Source organism: Acipenser ruthenus, chromosome 22, assembly GCF_902713425.1.
Source record: "Acipenser ruthenus chromosome 22, fAciRut3.2 maternal haplotype, whole genome shotgun sequence".
Lineage (NCBI taxonomy): Eukaryota > Metazoa > Chordata > Actinopteri > Acipenseriformes > Acipenseridae > Acipenser > Acipenser ruthenus.
In genome coordinates this window covers 22398858-22424635 of record NC_081210.1, presented here as the reverse complement: position 1 = coordinate 22424635, position 25778 = coordinate 22398858, and the positions used below count along the sequence as shown (strand labels likewise).

The window sequence follows — 25778 nt, the reverse complement described above, 5'->3', positions numbered from 1 at the left end:
GAAGAAGAGGAGGGGCCCAAGCTGGTGTGAGAGGTCCTGTGTGAAGGGAGCGATGGATCTTGAGCCTCGTTCATCTTCCCACGCCACTCTCTCTGGACGCACTGACTGTGTGCTTCTCTTGTAATGGCCACTGTAAAGGACAGCCTTGAGCTCCAGACTGCCTCTGCCCAGACACCCCCGCCAGGGGACCCTAATTCATGCTCTAGCAAAGAGGACTGGGGAGAAAGCTGCCCGGAACCCAGTGAGGAAACTCTGGTTAATGCTGGGGAGACAGCCCCCACAGACCCAGAATGGGTGGAGGAGAGATTCAGGATCGACAGGAAGAAACTGGAAACTATGTTACACAGTAAGTGAGCTTTTGTTATTGTTATTTTACTATTTCAAATGTTGAATACATCATCACCAGGGTTTGTTTTCTTTATAAACTTTTAAACTACCATAAAACTTACTTTAATTACTATACTTGTGTACAGTACTTTGTTTTAATTTCCAGTGAAATTCCAGTGAAAAAGCTGTGTTACCTAGCAAACTTTAACAGCATATTGTTGTTGCAGAACCTTATTTTTACTGAATTGTTTTAAATGCCATTTAAAAAAAACGATGGCTTATTTTTTCTGTATTCATTTCTTCCATTTTACTACTAAAAGTTGCTTAAGCGATTGCAATGGCCTGATTCTGTATTTCTTTGTAAGTTCTTATTTTATTACTCTATATGTCATAATTTGAGCTACATTTCTTAATATTCAAGACAAGATATATATATGTTTTGGCATCTCTTAAGCGCCTAGCATTGTAATAAATACTCAATAATCAACTTTCCAGTTTTAAAATACTCTGCTTTTTTTGCTGAAGTTTGTTCTCATTTTCAGTGCTCCCATGGTGCTTTGTCATTCCACAGTCAGGGGCAGCGTAACCTATAGCGATCACTGCTAAGGAGTGTGGGGCAGGAGTCTCTGCTTCAAAATCCCCACATTTACTCTTGGACTGTGTGCTGCCGGATACTGTATTTCAGTATCTCATCTGATATTGTGGGCCACATTCAAAGCGTTTACTTCTATCGTTAATTAACTCCTGTTTTTTGAAAGGAGAAAATTCCATGTTAATGCTACAAACTTTAGGGTGCTTGAATGTTATAACTTAGTTGCTTGGTTCTAGAAATTAACAAGTGTTGTTTTTTTCTTTACAAAAATAGATAATTAAAGACGGTAGTAAACGCTTTGAAAATATGCCACTGTTTCTTTTTTTAAAAATATTTAATGTCTCTTGTGTATTAAAATATTAAACTGTGTATATGCATTAAATACAGTCACTTAAAAAAAACAAAAATACAGTACTTAATATTTTAACACCTGTAGAAAAATGAAAGCATTTTTATCCATTTTCTTTTTTTTGAAGTGCGTGATTATCAACCATGTCAGTGAAAATGGCCACATTTTTAAGAAGTCATGTGTCAGTCTTTTTTGAAACACCACTGTCATACTAAAAAAAACATAAAGCCAGTACAATCAATACTGAGCTTCCCTTTAAAAGACTAAATTAGTGCTTTTGGAAATGATTAGGTGCTTTTGCATGTCCTGAGCCAAAGCATGCAATGTGCAGACACGGGTTTCTTATAAAGATAATTTACAAGTTTTAGGGTGGTGGTATTACGATCCACCACTGTTTGATCAATAAAATATACCCCACAATTAATAGGAAAATTAGATGCCCCCTACACAGAATTCTATAAGCCCACAAAGCAATAACTAAAATACACTCAGTTTAGACCTATTCTCTGCTTGTCTTTCTCCTCACATGACAAACACACAACTTAATTCTTAATATGAACCCTTCTTTATGTAATTTCTAACTCTTCACTGACATTGCAGCTTAGGTAAGGAAAGTCTAAATAAACAGAGAAAATTATGTTTAAAGAAAAATACAAAGGGTATAGTAAATGTGCCTAAATATGACAGTTTTGTGTCTAGTGCCTGTATATTAAGAATGGTAATGTAATGATATTTTTTAGTGAAATTCATTATAAAATAAAAGGATAATTTTGTTTTCATAAGCAGTGAATGGCAATGCATGCTTAGTTTGGAATATTGGCTGTGTTTTCAACTTGTTTGATGGAACCAGGGCAGATGCAGAGTTCACGCTTGTGAGGAAACTCTTCACTTCCTCAGATTAACACAGTGAGAACGCTGGCACTCACCCAATGACAGATGTGCTAATGAGCTCCTTCCACAACCCACAGGGACATTTACACCTGACACTCGCTGTGGTGAACAGACACATCCTAAACCAGTGTTACTTTTTGTCTCAGTGCAAAGTTTGGACAAAAAAGAAAAATAACAAAGAATACACTTTCTGGTCTATATTTTGAAGACAATTATTCTGAAAGAAATTAAAACATTTTTAACAGTATAATACTAGCAATCATTACATTCAAGCAAACATGTATTGAAGTATATATTAAATGTTAAATTCCCAAAAATATTTTATTAGTGAAACAGTCAATGAATTGGGTCGTAAGTACACAATACAATACAAGTGAGGCCTGGTATGCAATGGTTCTGCTGGCAAAAAGCGAAGAAAATAAGTCAACTTGTCTCAACAGAACTACTGACAAACTAGAGGAAAAAATTAAAAAAAGGATTCCAGTTGAACAACTATGGTACAGTGAAATATTAAAAGGAACCCTCATCGCGAACCTTTAGTGAAAAGCATAGAGTTGAGCACTGGTCTGAAGTTCAGCAGGTTGTCTGTCATGCACGCAAAAGTCCCAACTACAGGTATTCAGATGCCCTTTTTTAGTCAAAGGTACCCTTATAGTGAGAAACAGTGGAAGACGAATCATTAAATTGTATGTGTTTGAATACTACTGTCATCACTGCTTTTGATCATCTCTGAATTAACACTGATTCAACTTATACCCTGCCAGCGTAAGAAACAGTTTTCAACAGATTTTTTTCATCCATTAATTTTTTAGGGTAATCCTGGAATAACAAGAGAGGTTGATTCATGGAATCCAGGGTGATTGCCTAATGCTTTAAAATGCTCTAAAAATGCAACAGTGACTTAACCTCTGAGGGGTACATGATCATCATATCAGCCCTAAATTAGGTAGCTGATCTTTCACAGCCTGTAGGTATATTTAATGGTGAAATTGTGATGATTTTCCTAATGTCCCCGGCTAGCTGTTACGTAGGGACACTCACCACAACAATATTTAAAAGCAGCTTTAGTTTATTTAGGCAGACACAGCAGAGAATAGCAGCATAGATTTCACAAAGCAGACTTGTATATACGCTATTTCTGTAAATACAGTGTATAGGGTTTATGATCTCATATTTGGTTCTCACCTCCATTCTTATTAATTAATTCTGGAGACTTTTGGAATGTCTTGTGCCAAGACCGAAGTATTTACAGCGAGAACCTTATACAGTGTTTGCATGCATCCAAAGTCTTAAATGAAATCTTTCTTCTTTTTCCCCATAATTATAGCCCCTGGAGATGAAAATCGCTTAACTGGTGAAGAATTCTTTCAAAAGGTAACTGGATATTTTTGTTGTTGTTGCTGCTCCTGCCAAGCTTCTCTAGACTATCAAGTACAGAGTTAACTATTAGTGGTATTAAATTGTATGTGTCAATATGAGAAGCATAATAATCATGGAATTGTTCAGGAGATGTTTGTATTGTTTCTTTGGGAAATCTTATTTTAGTCAATCCATTATCGGCCTTGTCTTGGGCCAGTGAAGCGGTTTAAGGAATTGTTTTGCGAATCTGAGCACAGGTTGGAAATACTTCAAGTCGACCATCGTTGCTTTATTACTCTGAACCACGGGGAGCTAGATCAAACTGAAGGCACACCCAACCGTGAAGGGAAAAAGACATTCAAATGATTTATTTTCTACAGAAATGTATGGGCCAAACATGGCCCGGTGCTTCATCAGATTGAAAACGAATCCTCCATAGACACGGATTATACATTTTAAAGGCTCAAGATAATCCTGTCACAGCATTTTAACTTTGTAAGATGTGTGCTAATATAAGAATTTTCATTTATATTGAATTCAGTATTGGTGTTGAAATTCTGAGATTAATGTTCAAATTGATAGATATTGTTGCAGTGGTATCTCAAGATCAGTTAAATTTCAGATTGTCCTTTGTTTTACTTTGAACCAATAATTAAGTACCAGATCATCTATAGATGCTGCTGCTACCCTACTGGTGGGGTCTATGTTGTTGAAGAATTGCAGTTACATTTTCCAGTCATTTTTCTGTTTGTGTTACTACAAAAAAATAACCTAGATATGACTGATCTGTAACAAAGGTGTAACTATTAAGACTATGAAGCTCCAGGAGACTTTGATTTGGGTATGGCATCATGGACTTTTCAAAGATACTACCCATATACCCAAGTATATATTGCCTCCATTATCTAGTTAAGGATTAACGGTGCAGTACCAGCACGTCTCCTTTACCTTCTCTATTGCAAACACCATTCCACTGTATTTTTTTAGTGATATGTAAATCATCCCTTGGGGAAAACCTGTTAAAGAACAGTATTTATTTTTCAATGGCTGTTCTTCTAGTAACACATCAGGTGAAATGCCTCTCAACGCAACTTGAGAAGGGGGTACTGTATCATCACTTAACCCCTCTTCCTTTGGAAGTTAGCTTCCTTCTCACCTCTCTTGTTCATACACTGTTTTCACAGGTGATGAGTGAAACCAACACGCAGATCAAATGGCCTTCCAAGCTGAAGATAGGCGCTAAATCGAAGAAGGGTATGAAGTCATTAATATTCATTGTAATGCAGATTCGAGTTTTGGTCGTAATGAGGTCTTTAAATTGTGGAAACCAAAGTGTGACCCATAATGGGTGTAATCTCAATTTAAATGTCAAATTAAAGGGACAATAGAACATATTAAGTGCATTATATACTGTATGATAGGAATCTGTCTCTTTTAAAAGTATACTATGTTGTGTATCATGTAAATATTACTAATCTGTAAAATATTTTATTGGTGTCATATAGATGTTAACCTTGTAGGTAAAGGTAACTTACATATTTATATTTTAGCTAGAAAAGCTTGAACAGGCCTTCTCTAATAAGAATGTTCACTTGAGCATGGATGATTAGGCACCTGTGAGCTGGAGAGGGTTCTGTTCTGTAATCTGTGGTGGATGCTGATAATGCTGGGAATAGATTAAGATAACTGTGTTTCCTTTGCTCAGATCCACATGTTAAGGTGGAAGGGAAGAAAGCTGGTGTCCTGGAAGCCAAGAAGAAGATATTAGATGTTTTGGAAACAAAGGTAATCCTTTTCTTTATTTTCCAGGGAAATTTCTCATATTTTCTGTTCCTGATCATATATTTTCCCAGGAAACTCAAAATGAGGAACATCTCCTTGTTTTCAGTAGCTGGGAGCCTCCTTCCACAGTTTCACAACTGAAGAGGATTAAAAAACAAAAGGTTTGGTCACTTGCCCAGATCATTCAAATACTAAAGCAAGTTACCCTTTTTCATTCAGTGGGTTTTTTGGTCCTAGATCTTGTCAGATCTTGAAAGCTAAAGACAGTTAAGCCTGGAAAGTATTTGGCTAGGAGACATCCAAGTTATTGTGTTAGAGAACATTATCACTCTTCTCCAGCATATCGTGTTAATGGATACGGATGTAGTAGGTACTACCTTTTTATATGAGATGTTATATTTTACACATTTGTTATTTCAAGGAAAATCCTTACACGTCCTGGATTAGTTAAAAAGAAAAAGAAAAAAAATTCCTTGCAATTTAAGTATAAAAAAAAATCCTTTATCTTTTATTTTAACTTCATGTAGATCAGGACATGGGAAGCTCTGTAAATATAAATGAGACCCCTGATAATACTGTACAGGCACATCTGTATGAATATTTTCTTAAATAAAATGTAATCAAATAAGATAATAATTAGGCCAGTTTCTATTTTTAGAATTATGCATAAACACTATTGTGATTGGTTGAATGTAGGTTTTTTTTTTTTTTTTAACAGTAGGGAAGTCAAAATTACTATTTGCTTCTATATGTTATAAATCTGTTAAAGATATGGCTCCTGTATATCTTAATTTAACTGCCAGTTGATTCTCATTTGAGATACACACTTTGACAAAAAGCTTTTATTTAATTTGCATTAAAACTGGATACAACAATCAAAACAATGAGTATGAAAATGTAATTGGTATTATTATTTATTTCTTAGCAGACGCCCTTATCCAGGGCGACTTACAATTGTTAAGATATCACATTATTTTTACATCCAATTACCCATTTATACAGTTGGGTTTTTACTGGAGCAATCTAGGTAAAGTACCTTGCTCAAGGGTACAGCAGCAGTGCTGCAGAACCCACGACCCTCCGGTCAAGAGTCCAGAGCCCTAACCACTACTCCACATTGCTGCTAGTGTAAGTGCCACAAAAAGAGACATTTCCTGTTAACACCGCAGCCATTTTAAAATGAGGTTTTAACACCTTATGTTTGGTGATATTGAGGGAAAAAATAATAAAAAAAAAAAAAATCAAATCAAATACATCCAGAACCTGTAGTTTTAAGCAGGTGTTTTGTGTGTCTCCAGGTTAACAAGGTGACCCTGAAGATGGACGTGGCCCACACTGAGCACTCCCATGTGATCGGGAAAGGGGGCAGCAACATTAAGAAGGTCATGGAGGAAACAGGCTGCCATATCCACTTCCCCGACTCTAACCGAAACAATGTCCATCTGGAGAAGAGCAATCAGGTACAGACAGAGGCTCCTCATACACTGTTTGAGATACTGAACAGGATCTGAAAGACAATAGACTCTGTGGGCAGTGGGATGGTGGTGTAGAAGCCAGGATGGAGGCAGAGTGACATTTTTGTGGTTTGCAACACAGCCATTCACTTCCTGCTTGATACCTTAGGATGTGTAGCAAAAATATAGGTCATATTGTATCTGCCACTGTGCAGCATGAATCTCGGATTGACTGAATGGACTGTATGCAGCATGAATCTTGGATTGTAGCTTCGATTCTAACAAATACAGTACGTTTTGGAAAATCTATGTTATCTGTCTATTTTTATGTATTAACTGTTTCATCTGCAAGGTTTCTATAGCCGGATCACTTTCCGGTGTGGAATCTGCCAGGAGAAGAATAAGGGTAAGCAATATTGAATCATTTTTATAATATCATTAATCCGGTTTTATGAGCTCCAAAATGCATTTAAATAAATAAATCTAACTTCTTTTTTAGGATCTGCAGCCTTTGGTTCTAAGCTTTGACCTGCCGATGAGTATGGTCTCTCACACAGTACCAGATGTGAACTCTCCTGTGATCCACCACATCAGCCAGGCCTTTAATATCAGCGTGAGCTTTAGACAGCAGCCAAAACTCTACAGCACCACCTGTCTAGTGAGAGGACTGCAGGGGAACTGTGTCTCTATCCAGGTGAGGACAGCCTGGCTCTACCTACAGGTTTGACAAGGAGTTTAGATCCTGCACTCATCTGCGTAATTGCAGTGAAAACACTGGTGACATTTTAGAGTAAGTTGCAATTCATATATGAATTAGATATTTAAGAAAAGTTAAGAAAAGTAAACTTAGTTAGGAGGCACCCATTCATAATAACATTTTTTTAGAAAACAAATCTTGCGTGGCTACCAAATAAGATTACTTTTCTTAAATATGTACAGTACCAATGCAAGGGTGTCAGTTAATTTTTGCATTTACCTTGTCTTTAACCATGTTTTTCCAATACTTTCTAACCTTAACTTATTTGAGATTAAACCAATGACTTTGCTTTCGGTTTCCTTCATGTAGTTGGTTGCTGTTGGTTCTGAGTCTCAGCTCTCATTTCCCCTCTTTTCTGCTGCTAGAAAGCCACTGCGGTACTGATGGAGCTGCTGCTAGGTGCAGATCCCAGCGTCAGCGTCAGCACCCAGCTTGAACTCACCTCCCAGCAGCACGTCTTCCTTATGGGACAGAATGGAGCCAACTTCATCAACATCATGCACATGACCCAGACACAGATTGTGTTTCCAGACCTGAACTGCCCACAGAACAGAGCCACGCTGCTCATACAGGGCACTGCAGACACTGTCTGCCTGGCCAAACAGCAGCTGCAGGTAGGGGGACCCTTATGAAACATACAGATGTGCTTAGACAATTTACAGCAGTGCCACAAGATGTATTTTTTATGCAAATCACAATTAGCACAGCTTAACAGAATCCTAGGTTGTTTCAGTTTGGAGAATACAGTGGGAAAGCTGTTTGGAAGGTGCGCATTGGCAGGCTACAAACTCTCTTACATCTCTATTAGGTATTTGTAACTCTATTTATGCACTACCTAACTGTGCCTCCCTAAATTGAGAAACAATACAGACCAACACTGGACTATTTAGTACCTTTAGTGCCAAGCAGCTTGCTGTCAGCCTGTGTAATATGTCATTTTTAAATCAGCAAGAATAGAAAACAGCATATCTGGCAGCTCCAGTCTTTTGTTGCAGTTGCAGCTAATGGGACATGCAGCTATTTTGCTCTTCCCTGTCTGTGCATCCTGATAGCCTTTCGTCTTCTCGTCAGGACTGCCTCCCACTCTGCTTGATGTTCGATCTGAAGGAGGATGCTGAGGTGGAGCCCCACAAACTCAGCCAGATGATGCAGAACCTTGGAGTTTTCATCAGCGTCAAACCCAAAGTGAAGCAGGCAGCCAAGGTCCTGGATCTTTTTTTAAAATTTTTTTTTTTTGTTAACTGCAAATGTGAGCGATGTGATGTATATATCGGTAAAAGCTTCTCCCTTTAGTGGGAAATAAATAAAACAAAGTTATTCACAAATACATGTAGTGAGTTTAGGTAGTTATATTAGTTTATAACATTTACATGTTTCTCCTTGTCAGCAAAATAGAGGCAAACGTGTGCAAAGAGAACAAAAAGCAGGCCCAATTTTAAGTGGAAATGTGTTTGATATACAAAATAATAAAGATGTGCATATTGGTCAGGGCCCAGCATCCCCTCTACAATGCTGAGTTTGAAAACACTAATCAAAGGATGTATGCATTTCTTTGTCAATGGTATTGAATGGACTATGGGGTCTCTTTTAGTGATCTAAACAGGGGTGTATCTAAATACTGCTGGTTTTTAACTGTTTTACCCAGGGGTTATTATAGAGCCACTAATTACAATAAAAATATAGTGCAATGAGGACCACTTATAAACCGGTTTATAGACCCCTATGATTTTTTTTTTATCAATCAATCAATCAATCCATTTTTATTTTATATAGTGCCTTTCGTAGTGGACCATCATCACAAAGTGGTTTACAAGATGCAGTAACAAGAAAATCCATAATACTTTATATACAGAGAAATGCATAATAGATGATATACAGTAAAAAAAAAAAGCATAATACAATACAGTGAAATGCATAATACATGAAATACAGTAAAAATGCATAATACATGATACAGTAGCAAGATGTGTTTATGACGTAACTAGTATTTTTGGGAATACTAGAGTACTACAATTCTGTTTCTTACTTTCTCTCTTTTCTAATTCACAGTCTGTTGTAGTGAAGAGTTTGGAACGAAACACTGTCAACTTGTATGAAGCCAGAAGATTGCTGTTGGGCCTAGAAACCAGTGAGGTTGCCATGGCAATAAAGCCTGCCTGTGACATTCCCTTAACAAATGGCCTAACTAATTATTGGCTGAATTTGATATCACAACAACTGAGCCTCACTGATTCAGGTTAATATGTAATTTATAACAGAAGCTTTTATAAAAAAACATGTCCACGTTTTTCTATTTACCACCTTCTTTTGGGAGAATTACGTACTCGCTACCAATAAACGAGATAACTAGCTGGGCCTGAAATATGCTTTCCCTTGCCAGGACCTGTCCCTTCATTTGGAGCTGTGGTAAATGCTGTACTGCAGGCTAAAGACAAACCAACACCCCCTCCTGGTCTCACCCTGCAACATCAAGCAGACAGAGAAGCACAAAGGAGTGATGGGAAGAAACCCACTGAAATGAACAAAAATATGGTAAGGTTCAAAATGTTTTTTTTTCTTTTTTTTTTTCTGTTAAACATGTAGGTGTGCTACACTTCTTGTATGTTGGGACACACCTTACACCTTACACTAAAGCTACAGTATTGTATTGTGTTCGAGTTTGTTACACTGAAAACTCAGTACAAAGGTTTATCTTTTTACAGGTAATAAATGGCAGGCAAATTCAATGTTGCTGATATAGTTTTAGACCAGGATTTGTTATACCTACTGCACGCCCAGTTACTTATTTTCAATCCTGTATATTTAGCTTTCTGAGGCTGAGGATTTGCAGAGCACCCCCTCAATAGTCAGACCATCTGCAGACACAGTGCCAGAGTGTGAAGAACCACAGGGCATGCGGGCGGACACAAGGAGAAGCAGCAGCCAATCAGAGGGCAGCAAAGAGCCCTGGCAGGAAGGAAGTACAGCAGCCTCACGTCAAAACACTGCACTTCAGAACTTGAAAGAATTGTAAGACTTTTTACACTGTCAAATTTATTATTTTATTTAAGGTGCTTGTGCTTGTGAATATAATACTCCTAAAAGGTGTACAATTATCTGCCTCTCAGTCTGAATCTGTAAGCAACTATCCTTGCCATCCAGTCCCAGTACATGCCAATTGTATATATACTGTATACTATATAATTGTTTTGTGATTGTATGCTGTAGGCTGCTGTCCTCCAAGTACTTAATTGAGACAAACAAACCTATTTCACTTGTAATCTAAGATGTATCTGTACTCAGGTCTCTATGTGTCTCATTCCCATATACCATCTAGCTTCCAATCGCTTTTTTAATTATGCGTATCTTTGTATTCTATTAGCCTGGCCTTTGTGTTTGTACTCTTTCAGATTGTTAAAATGTGATTTGGGAAGTGACTACTCAGAGAAACCAAGCAGTTTAAGGAAAGACATAACTGAACTACAGGAGACAGGACCAGATGCTATCAAAAACGAGGTAAGACAGATGCAGGGTGTGAAAAAAAAAACTGCAGTGGCTCATTTAAAGCTATTCATACATATATATATATATATATATATATATATATATATATATATATATATATATATTATTACCGTATGCTATATGTGCCCAAATCTGTTTTTATTAATACAAGTCTTATTTCTCAGTTACTAGCAACTTAATTGGCTGGTGACAATCAGTATAAGACTGAAAAAAAAAAAAAAAAAAAACTTTCTATGAATATCTCTAAACCAGTTTTATTTCCCCCTTTTTAGGATTATGATTATGAAAAAAAGAAACTTTTAGCAACACGGGGTAAGTGAAAATAATCTTTCATGACTTGATATAACTGGATTGTGGTGCATAATAATCTAGTTGGAAGGAGGTTGTATGTGAACACTGGCAATATATATTAGTGCAATATATATACACTGATCCACAGATCTGCAGTGAAATGTATTCAAGCTATAAATAAAAGAGAGGGAGAGCAATTAAAGCCAACTTTGTACCAAACTAATAGATCACTTATATTGATCAAGTGCTTAGCCGTTATAAATAGAACGGGACAAAGAACATGGCTTTTGGCCCAATATCTGAGAAGCTGAATGTCTTTCTTGTATAATTAAAATGTGAATTAAAAGTCTGATCATCCATGAACACCCAAAAGTGCTGATTTTAGACATACTTATAAATTCTATAATGACCTTAATAAATTCAGTGACGGAAGTTTCAGCTAGAAGTCTTCCTAAATATTAAAGACATTAAGAGAGACTTCTAGTGGTATTAATATTGGTATTTCAGTGATTCGTCAGATGGGAGCCACTTCTCATGAGACGTTTGGGGTTCATCAATCAGCTTCGGCTTCTATCACGTCTGGACAGCAACCCAATGTTCAGACACCAAGGAACTTGGATGTCATAGGAAGTGGTGTTTGAGAGGCATATTGGTGTCACTTTACTCTATAAATAATAGTAATGATAGTTATAACAAAATAAGGCTGCAAATACTAGTAGAATTTCAAGTTGGTGTCAACAGTTGACTTGATCTCAGCTAGTTGATGTATACCTGACTCTGTATTCACAGTGTATTTTTCTTGGCTCAGAAATCTGTAGTACATATTAATGTAGTGAAATAGTGATTTTGCTGGTTGATTACCTTGTCGAATAATGGTTACTTACAGCCCTAATTAATAATGTTTTTTGTGTGCCAGCGATGCTGAAGAAGCCGGTTGAGACTGAGGTGCGGACACCCACAGACACCTGGAGTGGGCTGGGCTTCTCCAAGTCAATGCCAGCAGAGGCCGTGAAGGAGATGCGATGTGTGAACCGCCGGAGCTACAAGTCTTACCTGGGGAACAACTTACAGGTAACCAGCACAACAGATCCACTGACTGCCAGCATCAGCATCATTAGCGTGGGGTGGAAAAGGTCTAGCAATGAGGAACGCGTTTCAATAAGTGGTAGGGTAATCTGATATAAGTACTGTACATGCAAACTACGATATTGTTGTATACTGGATTCCAACCCAGCTATAAAACACACAGTTGTAAGAGATATAGTTTGGACAAGAAGTCTTAATCAATTTCATCAAAGTGAAGACATTGATAAAGACTTTTCTTCCAAACATTTGTAAAATAGTTTTTTTGTACTTCTTATTTAAATTCCTTTATTTTTATTTGATATATTCATAAAAGTAACCAGTATGCATATCACCTAGTTAAATTGACAAATTCAGTTTGACTTGTATAAACCCTTTGGGTTTTAATTTTGTATGCATACATGATTTCTAATTATTTAATCATTTGTGCGAGTGCCTGAGCTTGAAGGACTTTGCTTTTGTCTCATTTTAAAACTGACACATGTTTTGACAAAATGTCAAAACATTTGAAAAGACATTGTTCTAGATTCTCCAAGAGCTTTTTACTCCAAATTCTCAATAGCACCATTTTTTCAGATAGTAAAAGTGCACCCAATAAAGCTACCTAATCAGAAATAAACAACTTCTGTATTTAATTAAAGGGCTTGTTAATGGTTTAGAGTGTTTGTGACAGGGTAGCGTCGTGGGCCCAGATGGTATTCGGCAGGCAAAGAGACTCAGAGACAAGGAAACTGCAGTTAAAGCGCTGCTGCGCGGTTTAATAACAAAAGGAAATCAAAACACTGCTCACAGAGCAAAAATAAAACAGTTAAACAAACACAAAACTGTTCAGGCTGGGCAGAGCCTTCACTGAACTTGAACCTCTAACAAAACTACAGCAACACAACACCAAACTATTCACTCAGCAACTCCCACCACCAAACAAAGGATTTTCTTTTTTTATAGCATGTGGCTGGAGCCTAATTATCAATTATTCAATTAGCTCCAGCCACAGTCTCACATGTATTTTGGCAGGGATAGGAAATTAACCCCATCCCTGCCAACCACCACCAAATCACCACACAACAATATTATTTACAGGCAGGGCGCTGCCCTGCTACAGTGTTTCTTAATCGTTTTAGAATTGTAATTGGTGTTTTTTTCCCCTTTCAGACAAAGATTACACTAATGATGATTTGTAGACTCTAGCCCGTTTGTCAAATTGCCTGCATGCTTGACTAAGTTTCCTATAGTTTTACCTGTGAAACAAATGCAAAACACTAAAACTGTCCTTTTTGCAACTGCGTATTAGACAAAATAATAAATATATGTGTGCCAATTCCTTCTCCATTTTCCCCCAGGAATGGAGTTTGCAGGAATCCCTCAGTAAAGAGAGTCTGGCCAGCGGCAGTGACTCTGAGAACTGGAGGGAGCGGAGGGACTCTGCATCTTCCTCATCCCCTCTCTCATCTTCCTCAGCCTCCTCCTTCCCTGTCTTTGCCTCCTCATCCTCGAGAAGCAGAGCTGACAAATCCTGTAGGTGTTTAACACAATCAAAAAATGCTATCCCACTTGTTTACACTAGTCTTTTTCTTTTTTCTTAAAAAGAAAAACAGTGGTCATTGATAATAGCACTGATAGTTATTCAAGAATTACCTGCCAGTGAAACAGAGTATTCTATTGCTGTTTTCTAGCATTAACATATCATGTAGACCAGCATAAGTACTTACATTACAGTCTTTTGTTATGTTTTTTGTATTGAAATGCACAATAAAGCCTTTTATTTTATAACTGTATCTAGCAGCAGACTCTTCATTTTCCATAGTACCTAAATTGGCGGTGGGTTCAAACAGAAACAGAGACTGGCATGTTAAACACATTCTCCTTTCTGTTTGCAGCTGAGTCGTTCCTCAGCAGCAGTAATTACTTTGACAGCATCTCATCTCTGACCTGCTCCAGCAACTGCTGCTCCAGTCCCACCCACAAACAGACAGCAGACCTGCCAGAGCTCTTCAGCCAACTGGGGCTAGGCAAATACATCGATATCTTCCAACAGCAGGAGGTACGGACACCTTTCCACTCTTTGTTTGTGCTCAGTGTTTTACTGAGAATTATATAGTGCTTAGTTTTATTGTCTTTTTTTGGAAAAAAAATAGCAGGTGTTTTTCTCCTTTAATTTTTGAAAGTGTGCTCCTTAGTGTCTTATAGCTTATCTGAAAAATGTGCAAGTAATTTAGCAGTTTTCCCAAGCTTTTCCCAAGCTTATAAAATGCATTTTAATATGTTTGACCAAATCCCTCTGTAACAGGATAGCATCAAGAATGACACCCAGAGGCTTGGATGCTGCAGTTTAAGCGCTGGATGCGCAATGAAATTACACAAACAGGAACAAACATACAGGCATGGTGGCCAAAATAAAAGGTTTAAGCAAACCACTACTGTACAAACAGTTGTCAGGCTGGGCATTCGCCTACACAGCATATGCACAGCACAGCACAGGAGAGTTTCTCCTCCTTAAATACCATGTGGCTGGAGCCTAATTAACCATTAATCATTCAAATAAGGCTCCAGGATTTTAACCCCCTCCCTGCCAACCCTATATTCACACACAAATATACAAATGTACATTTAGTGCTTTTGCCCTGCCGCACCCTCAGTGCTCTACTATACATCACTATGCTTTTACAAGGGTAGCTATGGCATGGATGGTGTTCATAAGGGCCTCTGGTTTTCTGTTTATTTACAACAAGTGCACCCCTTACAACTTTCTCACTGCTTACTAATAGCACCTCCTGTGTACTATTGCAGGGTTTCCCAATCCTGGTCTTGGGGACCCACTGTGTTTGCTGGTTTTCATTGCAACTGAGTTATCAATTACTTAATCGAACCCTTAATTGAACTATACATTAGCTTAATAAGAGCTTTTTAATTGTTTCCAGCTTTTAAACAGTTGCAGAGTTCAAGTTAGCTATAACACGTTATAAGTAACTTGAACTCTGCAACTGTTTAAGAGCTTAAAACAATTAAAAACAAATGATCAGTTCAATTAAGGGTTCAATTAAGTAATTGAGAGCTCAGCTGGAATAAAAACCAGCAGACAGTAGGTCCCCAGGACCAGGTTTGAGAAAGCCTGTACTATTGTACATTGTTGCAGATTCTTTTTTTTTTTAACACAACCCACTATTATTCTAATATTTATATAGTGTCCTTTTGAACAGCTTATTGCTGTTTAGCAGAATTACAGTACACAATCTTATTGGAAGACCGTATGAGTGATGACTATTGAAATGACTTCAGAGCACAATTTAATAAGATGAATTGCCCAGGTAATGGGAATAAAATATAGTAATCGTCAATAATGTAACTGATGATACTATACAAAGTTGTATTTAAGAAGACGGTTAAATTGTAGGTATCCATATTCTGCCATTTGCCATTTATAGTTTTATCAATTATATGAGAAAGATGCGCAAGTAACGGTTTTACTGTTATTGTCGCTTCTCAGATTGACTTCCAGACATTCTTAACACTCACTGACGAGGATCTGAAAGAAGTGGGGATTTCAACTTTTGGTGCAAGGAGAAAAATGCTGCTTGCAATTTCAGGTGAGGCCTGTTTAATGTAAAAAGCAACTGTTATTCTGTAGTTTATGAAAAAACAAAGCAGCGTTGGCTTTATAAACAGTGATAGCTTTATAAACAGTGATAGCTTTATAAGCAGCGTGTCCTGCTCCGCAAACAGTGTACTTTATATTGTAAAATAGTTTAAGGTAGGAACTTACACAAAATAGAGAGCATCCCGTTTGATTCACTTCTTCTCTAGTTGGCTCTTAGTAGAAGCATTCCTGATTATTGAATACATTACCCTTGGGGAAATAGGAATGGTTTTTCTTTCTCTTCATTTTGTTCAGATTTCAGTAAAAGTAAAAAGAAGCTTCTGGATCCGCCTACAGTCCGGCCAGGCTACCTGGAAGGCGGGGCCAGTGGTAGGCTGCCTCGGATAGTGGACGTGGACATCGCTGCTCAGAGCAACCGCTGGTAGCGAGTGAGGGGGAGAGAAACAGGGCTGTGACCTTCTCCCTGCGCAATAATGAACTGCTTCTGCCTCCAGCTCCTTGTGTTCACACATTGCAGAAGAACTTTTATTTAGTGCTTTTAATCTACACAAGATATGAAAGTGCTGACAAACACTGAGTCATCTTGAAACCTCTAGGAGGTAGGCTGACGGCAAGAACCAATTTGATATGGCTGCCCCAAGAGATTGGTACCAAACCCAGATATACCACACTGTCCCCGAACTTGTTATGACTGCAACCTGAGGTGAAGCTCAGAATGACTGTTGGGGTGTAGAGGGCAGCAAACAAGAAGACAGAAAAGTGGCCCAATACTGTATACCGGTGTATGTTCTGCTTTTGCCAGCAGGGGTCACTTTAGAGCAAAGTGGAAGGAAGATACTTGTATAAGAGGGGAATAAGTAGGCTTTTTCATCATTGTCTGTAGTCCTTCTTGACATTTCAATATTGGTATGATTATTACATTCATTTCAAAGGTGTACTGAATAAAACAATTTGTGAGTACCAGTATATTTAGAACAGGGGTCTCCACCCCTGGTCCTGGAGAGCCCCTATCCAACAGGTTTTATAGGTGTCTTTACGGCATCAATGGCTAAAGATCTGAAACACCTGTTAATCTTGACTAATTAAGCCAATAATTGGTTCAATTAAATAACTGAGAGCTCAGTTGAAATGAAAACCGGAAGCCCCAGTAGCTCTCCAGGACCAGGGTTGGAGACCCATGGTTAGGCAGTCCAGCCATGCTCTTATGATTTAAAAAAAACAAAAAAACATATAAAGAAATGCTGCTAAATGTAAGGTGATGCAATATTACCACTGAATAGAAACTGATTCATTTTGTTCAGACACATATCACATGAAGCAGCATGAAACGAATGAAAAATAGATTCAGGCTATGTCTCTCCTGGGTGAGTCTATGTCTTTGGGGCAAAGAAGTAGTGTATGTATGTATATCTATAATTCTGTTTTTTGTAGTTATTTTAATGAAAATTTGAAATAGCTTTCAGTGTTTTGTACCTGTTTGTTAATGTAAAAATGTTGAATAAAGTCACAAGGTTATCTTTCAAATAGTGTATGAGGCTTGTGGTAATTTGAATTGGTACAACCTTTGAAAGCTTGGTTAGTGTAGTCATGTTTTAAAATGAATTTGCACGTTTCCTAATAAAATATACATTTGAGACACGGTGGAAAATATATGGCTGTGGCATTGTCAATGCCAATAAAGAAAAAGGAAATAGGGTAAAAGTATTGGTTGAAATCGGTGGAAAATATCAGCCATTGTGGATTACTGATCTTTTTTTATTTGATGAGAATCATCCATAATTACAGATGCTGTAAGGTTCTGCCACTTGCCGTGTTCTCCTTTGGATCTGCAGTAGGTAGCAAGGATGATCACTGTTTTCAGAAGATCATTTGTGAAATTGTTTTGATTTCCCTTACAATTCTAGGAGGAATATTAAAACACTCTAGTATGGCGCATAAGCAGACTTTGGATTTAGCTACTTTGAAAATCAGCTTTGATTAGATGTTACAGCTACCTAACCCACCCTGGGCCATTACAATGGTGCATTCTGTAGTACAGTAATGTACTACTACTCTCCCCTTTGTGAATCAAATGTGTTTCTTTATATAGCCAGTAGAGGGCACCATTGTCTATTTTTTTTATTTTACTAAAATCTGCAAATGTGCACTGGTGTAATGTGAAACTAATTTAAATATTGCAATATGAAAACTTTACATTTCTCAAATAATACTAACATGAATTTGGGAATTTCATCTGTGATATGTGGTGGCTAAATTTTAAATATGTAACACCTTTCCTTTTATAAACCACTGCACATTCCACAAATAGGGAATGTTGAATCCAGAAATGCTGTTGCTTGTTGTACAAAATGGATTTTAAAAATGTGTACTATACAAAATGTACTACTATTAACAGTAGGACAATACGCAGAATTGAGGAATAAAGCCAGCTTTATTGTAATATTTGATCTTCATAATACCTAGGTCTGGGCATTGTTTGAGCTGTTGCCAAGATGGCTGTTGAATCACTACCTCTAAATAGGTTTTCTTAGTGGGTGCGCATCCATGTTTTGATAAGGCTTACTGAGTTTATGAGATCTGTGGAGGATTATGAGCCATGGTGATACGAATGCAGACTCCGTCTGTGGCAAGGCAGTGGTTTACACATACAATACCTGCACACACACACACACAGTACAGTAATATCCTGAGCAGTCCTGGTATATGGCTCAGTATCTCCATAGTAGGCACTGTGATTTAATCGGTCATCCTTCACTACACATGCAACTGTTAGCTTTAATTATATGGAAAGGGTTTCCCTACTCTGTAGTTAATGGAAATCAGAACTAATATTCAAATGTTTTTACTGTACCCATAGATTAACACATCTTCCCCATACATTAACCCACCATGGTTGAAACTGAGCCACTTGAGAAATGTATAAGCTACTATATTTCTAATTTACAATTTAAAAAGTGGCTTTTGCATATTTACAACAGCTCTGTCGGACATTACACTTGACTGGAACAGACCCAAACTTTGCATAATAATTAGTGAATGGGCACTTATTTTTCAAGTACTTTCAGTGTCTACAGTAACATTGCAAAATCAGGATACATTGCAATGAATTGAATCTTGGATTAGGTAGACTACTGTGTATTGCAGTTCAAGTTTGTAAATAGGGTTTATTTGTTTGTAGTTTCTTCGATTACATGATGTTAAATAAAATATCTTAATTATGTTCATTTTCATTATGTCTCAATCCTAAAATTCTAGGTGATGTAAAATGTTCTGCCTTGGCTGTATGTACAAAAACATGGCTAATAGTACAGTAGGCAGCCTACAATAAAACTGCACTCATTTTATATGAGCAATAAGCACTGAAATTTTAGGATGTGAATTCCAGGGTTGTATCTAGTCAAAGTGTTAATATATTTCATCACTCTGCTGATACTCTTGTGCTACCTGTTCCTTCATATTATGGGTAATACTTAGGTTACATGAAGATTTGATGTAAAATGTCTTTTTGTTGTAAATGCAGAAATGAATTGTTTCATATAAAGTGCATGAAACTATTCTGAACTATAATTAAAGAAGCCCAGATAGGCCAAGTCTCATTCATTTGGAGTGAGACTCACTCATTTTAGAAACGTTTCAGACTTTATTTGAGCTCTCACTCTTAAAGCAAAGAAAATGGTAGATTTAATGTGATATCACAAACCTCGGGGAGCAGGTTAATATAAAATTGCATTTTAATAATATAAACGGACTTTGAAGTGTTGTTGAAATAACTCTGGATTTAAGCTTTCTAGAGAGAGAGGGAGAGAGAGAGTACAGCTACAGCCAAAAGCTTTGCATCACCATATATAATTAACTAATTTTACTTCATAAAGTCGAATAAAACCTGCTGAATAATGTTACATTTACATATTGACTTACATACCGTTTTGTCGTTTTCCATATACTTAACGAAAAACTGACAAAATCGAAAGCTTTGATGCTCGGTATAGAGCTATCACAGTGAGAACTTATCCTACTGTGATGGAAAAACACGAAAATACTAGCAAAGGGTTAGCTTTTTCTTCGGGTGACAAATGCCTGTGTGCTTTTAAACTATTCAATGTGATAGACGTACCAGATGGGTTTGTAGATTTTGCATTGATAGGCGCACGAGGCTGAATGCGTGCATGCCCCTCTTTCACTAATCTGAAACAGGTCGGCCGCTTGAGTTTTATCTCTCCTCACACACAGTTACTCTTCAGGTTTTTTTTTTCTGTCTCAAGAATATTATCAACAAACCAAGTGTAGCCTGTTTATGAAAAAACATATATGGTATATCTAGATATTGAGTTGCTTCCAGGCACCAGTAAAATAGCAAATCGATAAGGGTGTGTGTGGGGGGCGGTACAGGGGTGGAGTTGGTCGCTTCTGTTCTATCCAGTATTTAAGAATAAGTCGATTAACAGCTCAAATAATAATCAATGTGGAGAAATCCTCCCTTGGAAACTAATTTCCTGCATGCGTTGCTTGAAGTAGCCTATCTATTTTCTTAATAATTATTATTAGTGTGCCTATTTAGCGACTTTATCACCACGTTGTGAAGATTTTTTTTACTTGCTTACTTTTTTCATATGCCATATTCTTAAAAATGGGTGGACTGCACTTGCGCCCTGAGTAAATGTGACCTACAACACATTAAAAAGAAACTACAATATGTTGTGTTGTATAAAAACAAAAATCTGCATATCATTATTAATTACACAAGCAGATAAGCTAAATATCCCCAGTAGATAAAACGGGAGGAATATGGTTTGAAGTTGGAAAGCATTAAAATATTTTGGGATCTAATGATCCCTACATATAACAAATCACGTACCAGTATTTGTTTGTGTGTTGGAGTGTGTGTGTGTAAAGCACAGAGCAGCTGTGGACTGCCTTGTACATATAAAACGTATACTTCGCTATTCTGAAATACCTATATTCTCAACCATCCTTGTATCCTTATTGCCTGTCAGACCTATCGTTCATCACCGCAGAGGTGGTGCTCATAAAACGCAGTCTGGACTTCTCATCTGTCTTATATACAATCAAATGTATACTGCCACTGGGGACCAGCAGCGCGAGTCCCAACGATCATGGCTTGCGGAGGAGAGATCGGCGAACACAGCCTAAACCCGATTAAATAAAGAGGGAAAATAATTGAGAGTACCATTGGTACTGAGATATTGGTGGATAGACGATTACGCTCCCAGTGATTACACGCTTCTTTATGTTTCACACTTTTCTTCTTTAGCACCCCGCATTAACTTTGCATCAATGTACTGCAATAAGAGCACTGAACGCTAAGAAATTGCTTCTCTCTTGTCCTCTCGGCGACTTCAGCACTACTTCCGTGGTTCTGAAAGAACAGCTCCTTCGTGCCCCGCTGTTGGAAACGCAAATTTCAGAGTTAATATTCACTATTCATCTGCTTATCTCTTTAACTTCACAACGCTACCACACAATGTTGGCACTTAAAATATTTGAATATATGTATATATAACTGGTGGTTCCATTTTTTTAATTTCTCTTTAACACTGAGTGTAACCTATATTAATTTAACACATTTACGCTGTAACAAAATCACACTTGGTTTTACTTATTCAAAGTAATTCATAATGAATAAGCCCATTCTATCAACCCATTATCGATAGGAATGATGCAGTGTCACTGTGGCTTTGTTATTTCAATATTTGATGAAAGACTGTTTCCTCCTGCGTAGAGGCACTATCTCGCTGGTTCATCGGGATTTACACCTGCCTTCTATGTAAATGAACCTGCTGCCAGCAGAAGAGACAGAGGTATACGGGGAGGTGCCGTATCGTTGTCCGAAGGGGGAGCCTGTGCTCATTGTTATGTGCTTCATTCCTCCTTCTGTATTTGCATTTGCAATTTTGTGTCAGTTTCATATCGGAGTTGGGAGGTGGCGCAATACTTCCTTGCGTTTTATTAATATATATATATTAAAATAAACACGCACCGATATATACCGTCTTTCAGAGAATCTGTGGGATTTTAGCTTTGAAGAAACCAGAGCTAAAACATCGTCATCAAAGAACCTACAGTGGAAGACCAAATCTAACCTGATCTGAAAGAGAAACGAAGCATCGAAAGAGAAAAGGTTATTTATTTATTTATTTATTTATTTATTTATTTATTTATTTAGTTATTTTTGCATTTTTGTGGTTGCTGCATTTTTAGTTTGACTGTTTTGTTCAATGGGCTGCTCATGTTATGTGTAGTGTTTGTAAGAAAGGGAATGTCATCTCAAACGACAGATTGCTTGCTGAATTACTGTGTTTGCACAAAAGTGCATTGTAATGTACCGCTTTTTTCCCCGGTAGCTTTCACTCCTAATCGTTGCATCTGTTTTCTTGACGTAGAACTTTAACAAAACAGTACCTGTAATATAAAACGTCGGCTGAGTTTTTATTTATTCATTTTTTCTTGTGTTATTTTTTTTCTTGCTTGCGTGTCTTGTTTTTATTCTCTTGTCGTCCTGTTTTCAGATGCTGCTACACTTTTTGCTGGGGTTCTTTGCTTTGCTTCTCCTGCAAGTTGAAGGCAGGCGTCCAGAAATGATCACCGTTAACAATAACAATGGAAATTCCTTGGACAATGACAAATGGTTGAGCACCGTCTCCCAATATGACAAGGACAGATACTGGAACAAATTCCGTGATGTGAGTGACTGGTTTACATTTTTTTAAAATAGATTACGGCACATGCATTTTGTCAGAGACTAGAGCCACGGCGGCTATTGTAATGATGAAGGATATGCATCTCAAGGCACTGCGATGTACCGGCGCTAATTTAAAAAGACAGCGTCCTTCTAAATCTAAATTAGTTGCTATCAGTTCCTAGCACGTTATCGACCCCCAGATTTAGAGTGTTGCTCCCGGCACTGGCAGTAACAATAACGGAATGTTTTTTCTAGAACTGTCTACCTCTCCAACTTTGAAGGGTCGTTTTTTTGTTTTTTGTTTTTATATTGTGATATAAATCCACAACAGACTTAGTGGGATATGAGTTAAAAAAGAGCCATTCAGATCTTAGGAGAGTCCATTTGGTGTCAGCTTTCTTGTTTTGCTAGGCTGGGATTCTGTTCAAGGGCCTTTTTGAGACACACACACTTAGAACAGTTTGGAGCATAATGTTTGGAAGCCATTATGCTCCAAAGGAGGCTGTGTGGTCCAGTGGTTAAAGAAAGGGGCTTGTAACCAGGAGGTCCCCAGTTCAAATCCCACCTCAGCCACTGACTCATTGTGTGACCCTGAGCAAGTCACTTAACCTCCTTGTGCTCCGTCTTTCGGGTGAGACGTAATTGTAAGTGACTCTGCAGCTGATGCATAGTTCACACACCCTAGTCTCTGTAAGTCGCCTTGGATAAAGGCGTCTGCTAAATAAACAAATAATAATAATAACTGATCCATTTCTGAACTGAAAGTAGAACTGATCAGGATGACTTACTGTGGCATTGTTATCATGTGCATGGCTGAGTTTTTTACTTGACAAAGCAGAATCCTGCACTGTACTGGTTGATACATCTTTATTCCTCATCTACATAAAAAAAAAAAAAATCCTTTGTATTTCCAATAGTGTGCTCATTATGACATCACATGACTACAAATCACAGCACCCGCATGGTAACAGAATAGGAAGAGCAGTGAATTATCCTCAGTAAAGCAATACAAGCCTTTACTCTTAGCTGAATGAAGGCTAAGAGTCAGAATCTGATGTTTCAGGCAGCTGCTTGCTGTGTTTTATTTGTATTGGAAATTGACAAAGTTTTTTGTTATGGTTTCCCCTCTGGCAATATAAAGCTGTTCATTAATCAGTATCTTGACTGCTGACTTAAAAAACCTAATTTCTGGTTTGTTACTTATATGTGTTAGTGTGCACCAGCGAGACACGTGTTCTCGGTCCAGCCTCTTAGCTACAATGACTTCACACGTGAATTCAGGCATTTATCAGCCACATTGATATCTAACCAGCATTTTTATATTGACGTATGCATATGACCCCTTATAGCTCACTCTTAGTCTAATTTTAATAGCTAGAAAAATAGATTTGATTGTTAAAACTACCAGTTCAATAGGTGCTATCATTTAGTACTTAAAAAAAAAACAATACACCAAAAAAAAAAAACAGCATTTTGACTCGCAGAGTACTGTAGTGACAAGCAGGTTTCAAACTCATTTTTAAGATTTGTCAAATCTTACTTTTTTCTTTTCTTTTTTTAAAAATTGCTTTTACAGAATAATAATAAAAAAAGTACACAGGTAAAATGTGTGCAGCACGGAATGCAGCTTGCTGAAGCCATCCATCTGCTCAAGCAGGGATATATTACATCTTCAATGATTTGACGCAAAGCAGCGTGTGATGTGAGCACGGTCTCACTCAGTTTATTAATGTAGGCTTTTACGAAAAGTGCTGTATTTAAATCAATCTCTACCACACTGTGTCCCTGAGTTAATAAATTAAACATAAAGAACGACAAATACTCACCAGTAATTCATACAATGCATACCCCATGTGAGTGAGAGGTATAAAGAAGGCCCTGAGGGTGAAAAAGGGCCTGAATGACATCTCTAGTAACAGTAGCATTGTGATCCAGGGTCAACTGATGATTCATAAAATCTGTTATCACTTCAAACAGATATCAAAAGGGACAAATAGACCAGTAGGATTCCTCTGTTTGTGGGTGAGAGCCTTTGGTTTACAACCGTAAAGATTTATGCAATCAAGTCTATTGCAAATGGCCAAGAGAAATCTCCATAGCATGCCTGAGAACACTCCAGCAGCAACTCCGTATAAGAAAGCCAGGATATAATTCTGCACATTTGAAGCTAAATATATAGAAATACTAAAAACAACTTAGTACAGATATATACCACGGTTCTTTTAGCATTGCTGCATATTCTACCATTGTGTGTTTTATAGTTATGGATGAGACCCATAGAATTAACCCGCTCTGCAAGTCTTTCTTTGATCAGGCAATGACACAGTAAAGGTAATATGAATAAAGTTATATGAATAATGATACTAATGAGATAAATGTTCTGTGCTAACTCTGAGTTACAGAGGAGACTCATATATTTAGCACCTCGAGAACCAGTTTGATTGTTTTACTGAAATCAGGTGGTTTATAGGAGCCAGTTAGAAAGCTTTTGTACAATACATGGGAAACAATTATCACAGCATGAAATGCTTTCGAGAATATTACACAGCACACCCACACCATGCTGAGCTTACCTTTGGGCTCCGTAGTGGCCGATCAGTTATTCAAACAGACACTTGTCAACTAAGAAACTGTGATAAAAGCCAAGGCCTCTCAAGCAGCCATCTATCAGATGGAAAGAAATGACTTTCTGTCTGCCCTGACCTGTGTTGGAATTAAACTGATAGCTGAAGAGCTGAAAGAGACCACTGCAAGAGACTGAGGGGATGGTAGCAACCACACAATGCATTGACCAAGTTAGTCCAGTGTTCTATGACGCAATTCAAAAGCTTTGTCCTGAAACATGGTGTAGACAGCATGTGTTTTATATTCAGGGCTTACACATGTTTACAGTTTTTGCTGCGGAGTGCCTATCTGGAATTTTGACTACATAATGCTATACAACAGAAAAAAAAACATGGCCATGTGTATATTTAAAGTATGTGCATGACAAAGCTGCAATTTTACCTCTACCCTTAAGCCACGCTACTCTCCACAGTTCTACCACACTTTACTCTGTGTGAACGCAGTTAGAATCCTGACAGCATATGACAAC

The 25778-nt window shown here is 37.6% G+C and overlaps 2 protein-coding genes across 3 annotated transcripts in view; both read left to right on the top strand.

Moving 5' to 3' along the window:
- Window positions 1–19155, top strand: LOC117431328 (protein bicaudal C homolog 1-A-like). The gene is made up of 19 exons (XM_058996152.1): window positions 1–346; window positions 3487–3533; window positions 4703–4772; window positions 5224–5303; window positions 6599–6760; window positions 7107–7160; window positions 7254–7448; window positions 7877–8125; window positions 8583–8714; window positions 9561–9747; window positions 9892–10043; window positions 10318–10520; window positions 10901–11006; window positions 11288–11327; window positions 12223–12377; window positions 13730–13904; window positions 14267–14430; window positions 15874–15973; window positions 16279–19155. Exons 1-19 carry the CDS (start codon window positions 124–126, stop codon window positions 16407–16409), a joined length of 2625 nt encoding a protein of 874 aa, XP_058852135.1. The 5' UTR covers window positions 1–123; the 3' UTR covers window positions 16410–19155.
- A 2667-nt stretch (window positions 19156–21822) lies between these two features.
- LOC117431634 (testican-1-like) overlaps window positions 21823–25778 on the top strand; it is a 162648-nt gene continuing 158692 nt past the window's right edge. For both annotated transcript variants that reach the window (XM_058996151.1, XM_058996150.1), the window contains exons 1-2: window positions 21823–22123; window positions 22512–22685. In XM_058996151.1, coding sequence (XP_058852134.1) covers window positions 22512–22685 — 174 coding nt within the window. In that variant the 5' untranslated portion in view covers window positions 21823–22123. The remainder of the gene's footprint in view (window positions 22124–22511; window positions 22686–25778) is intronic.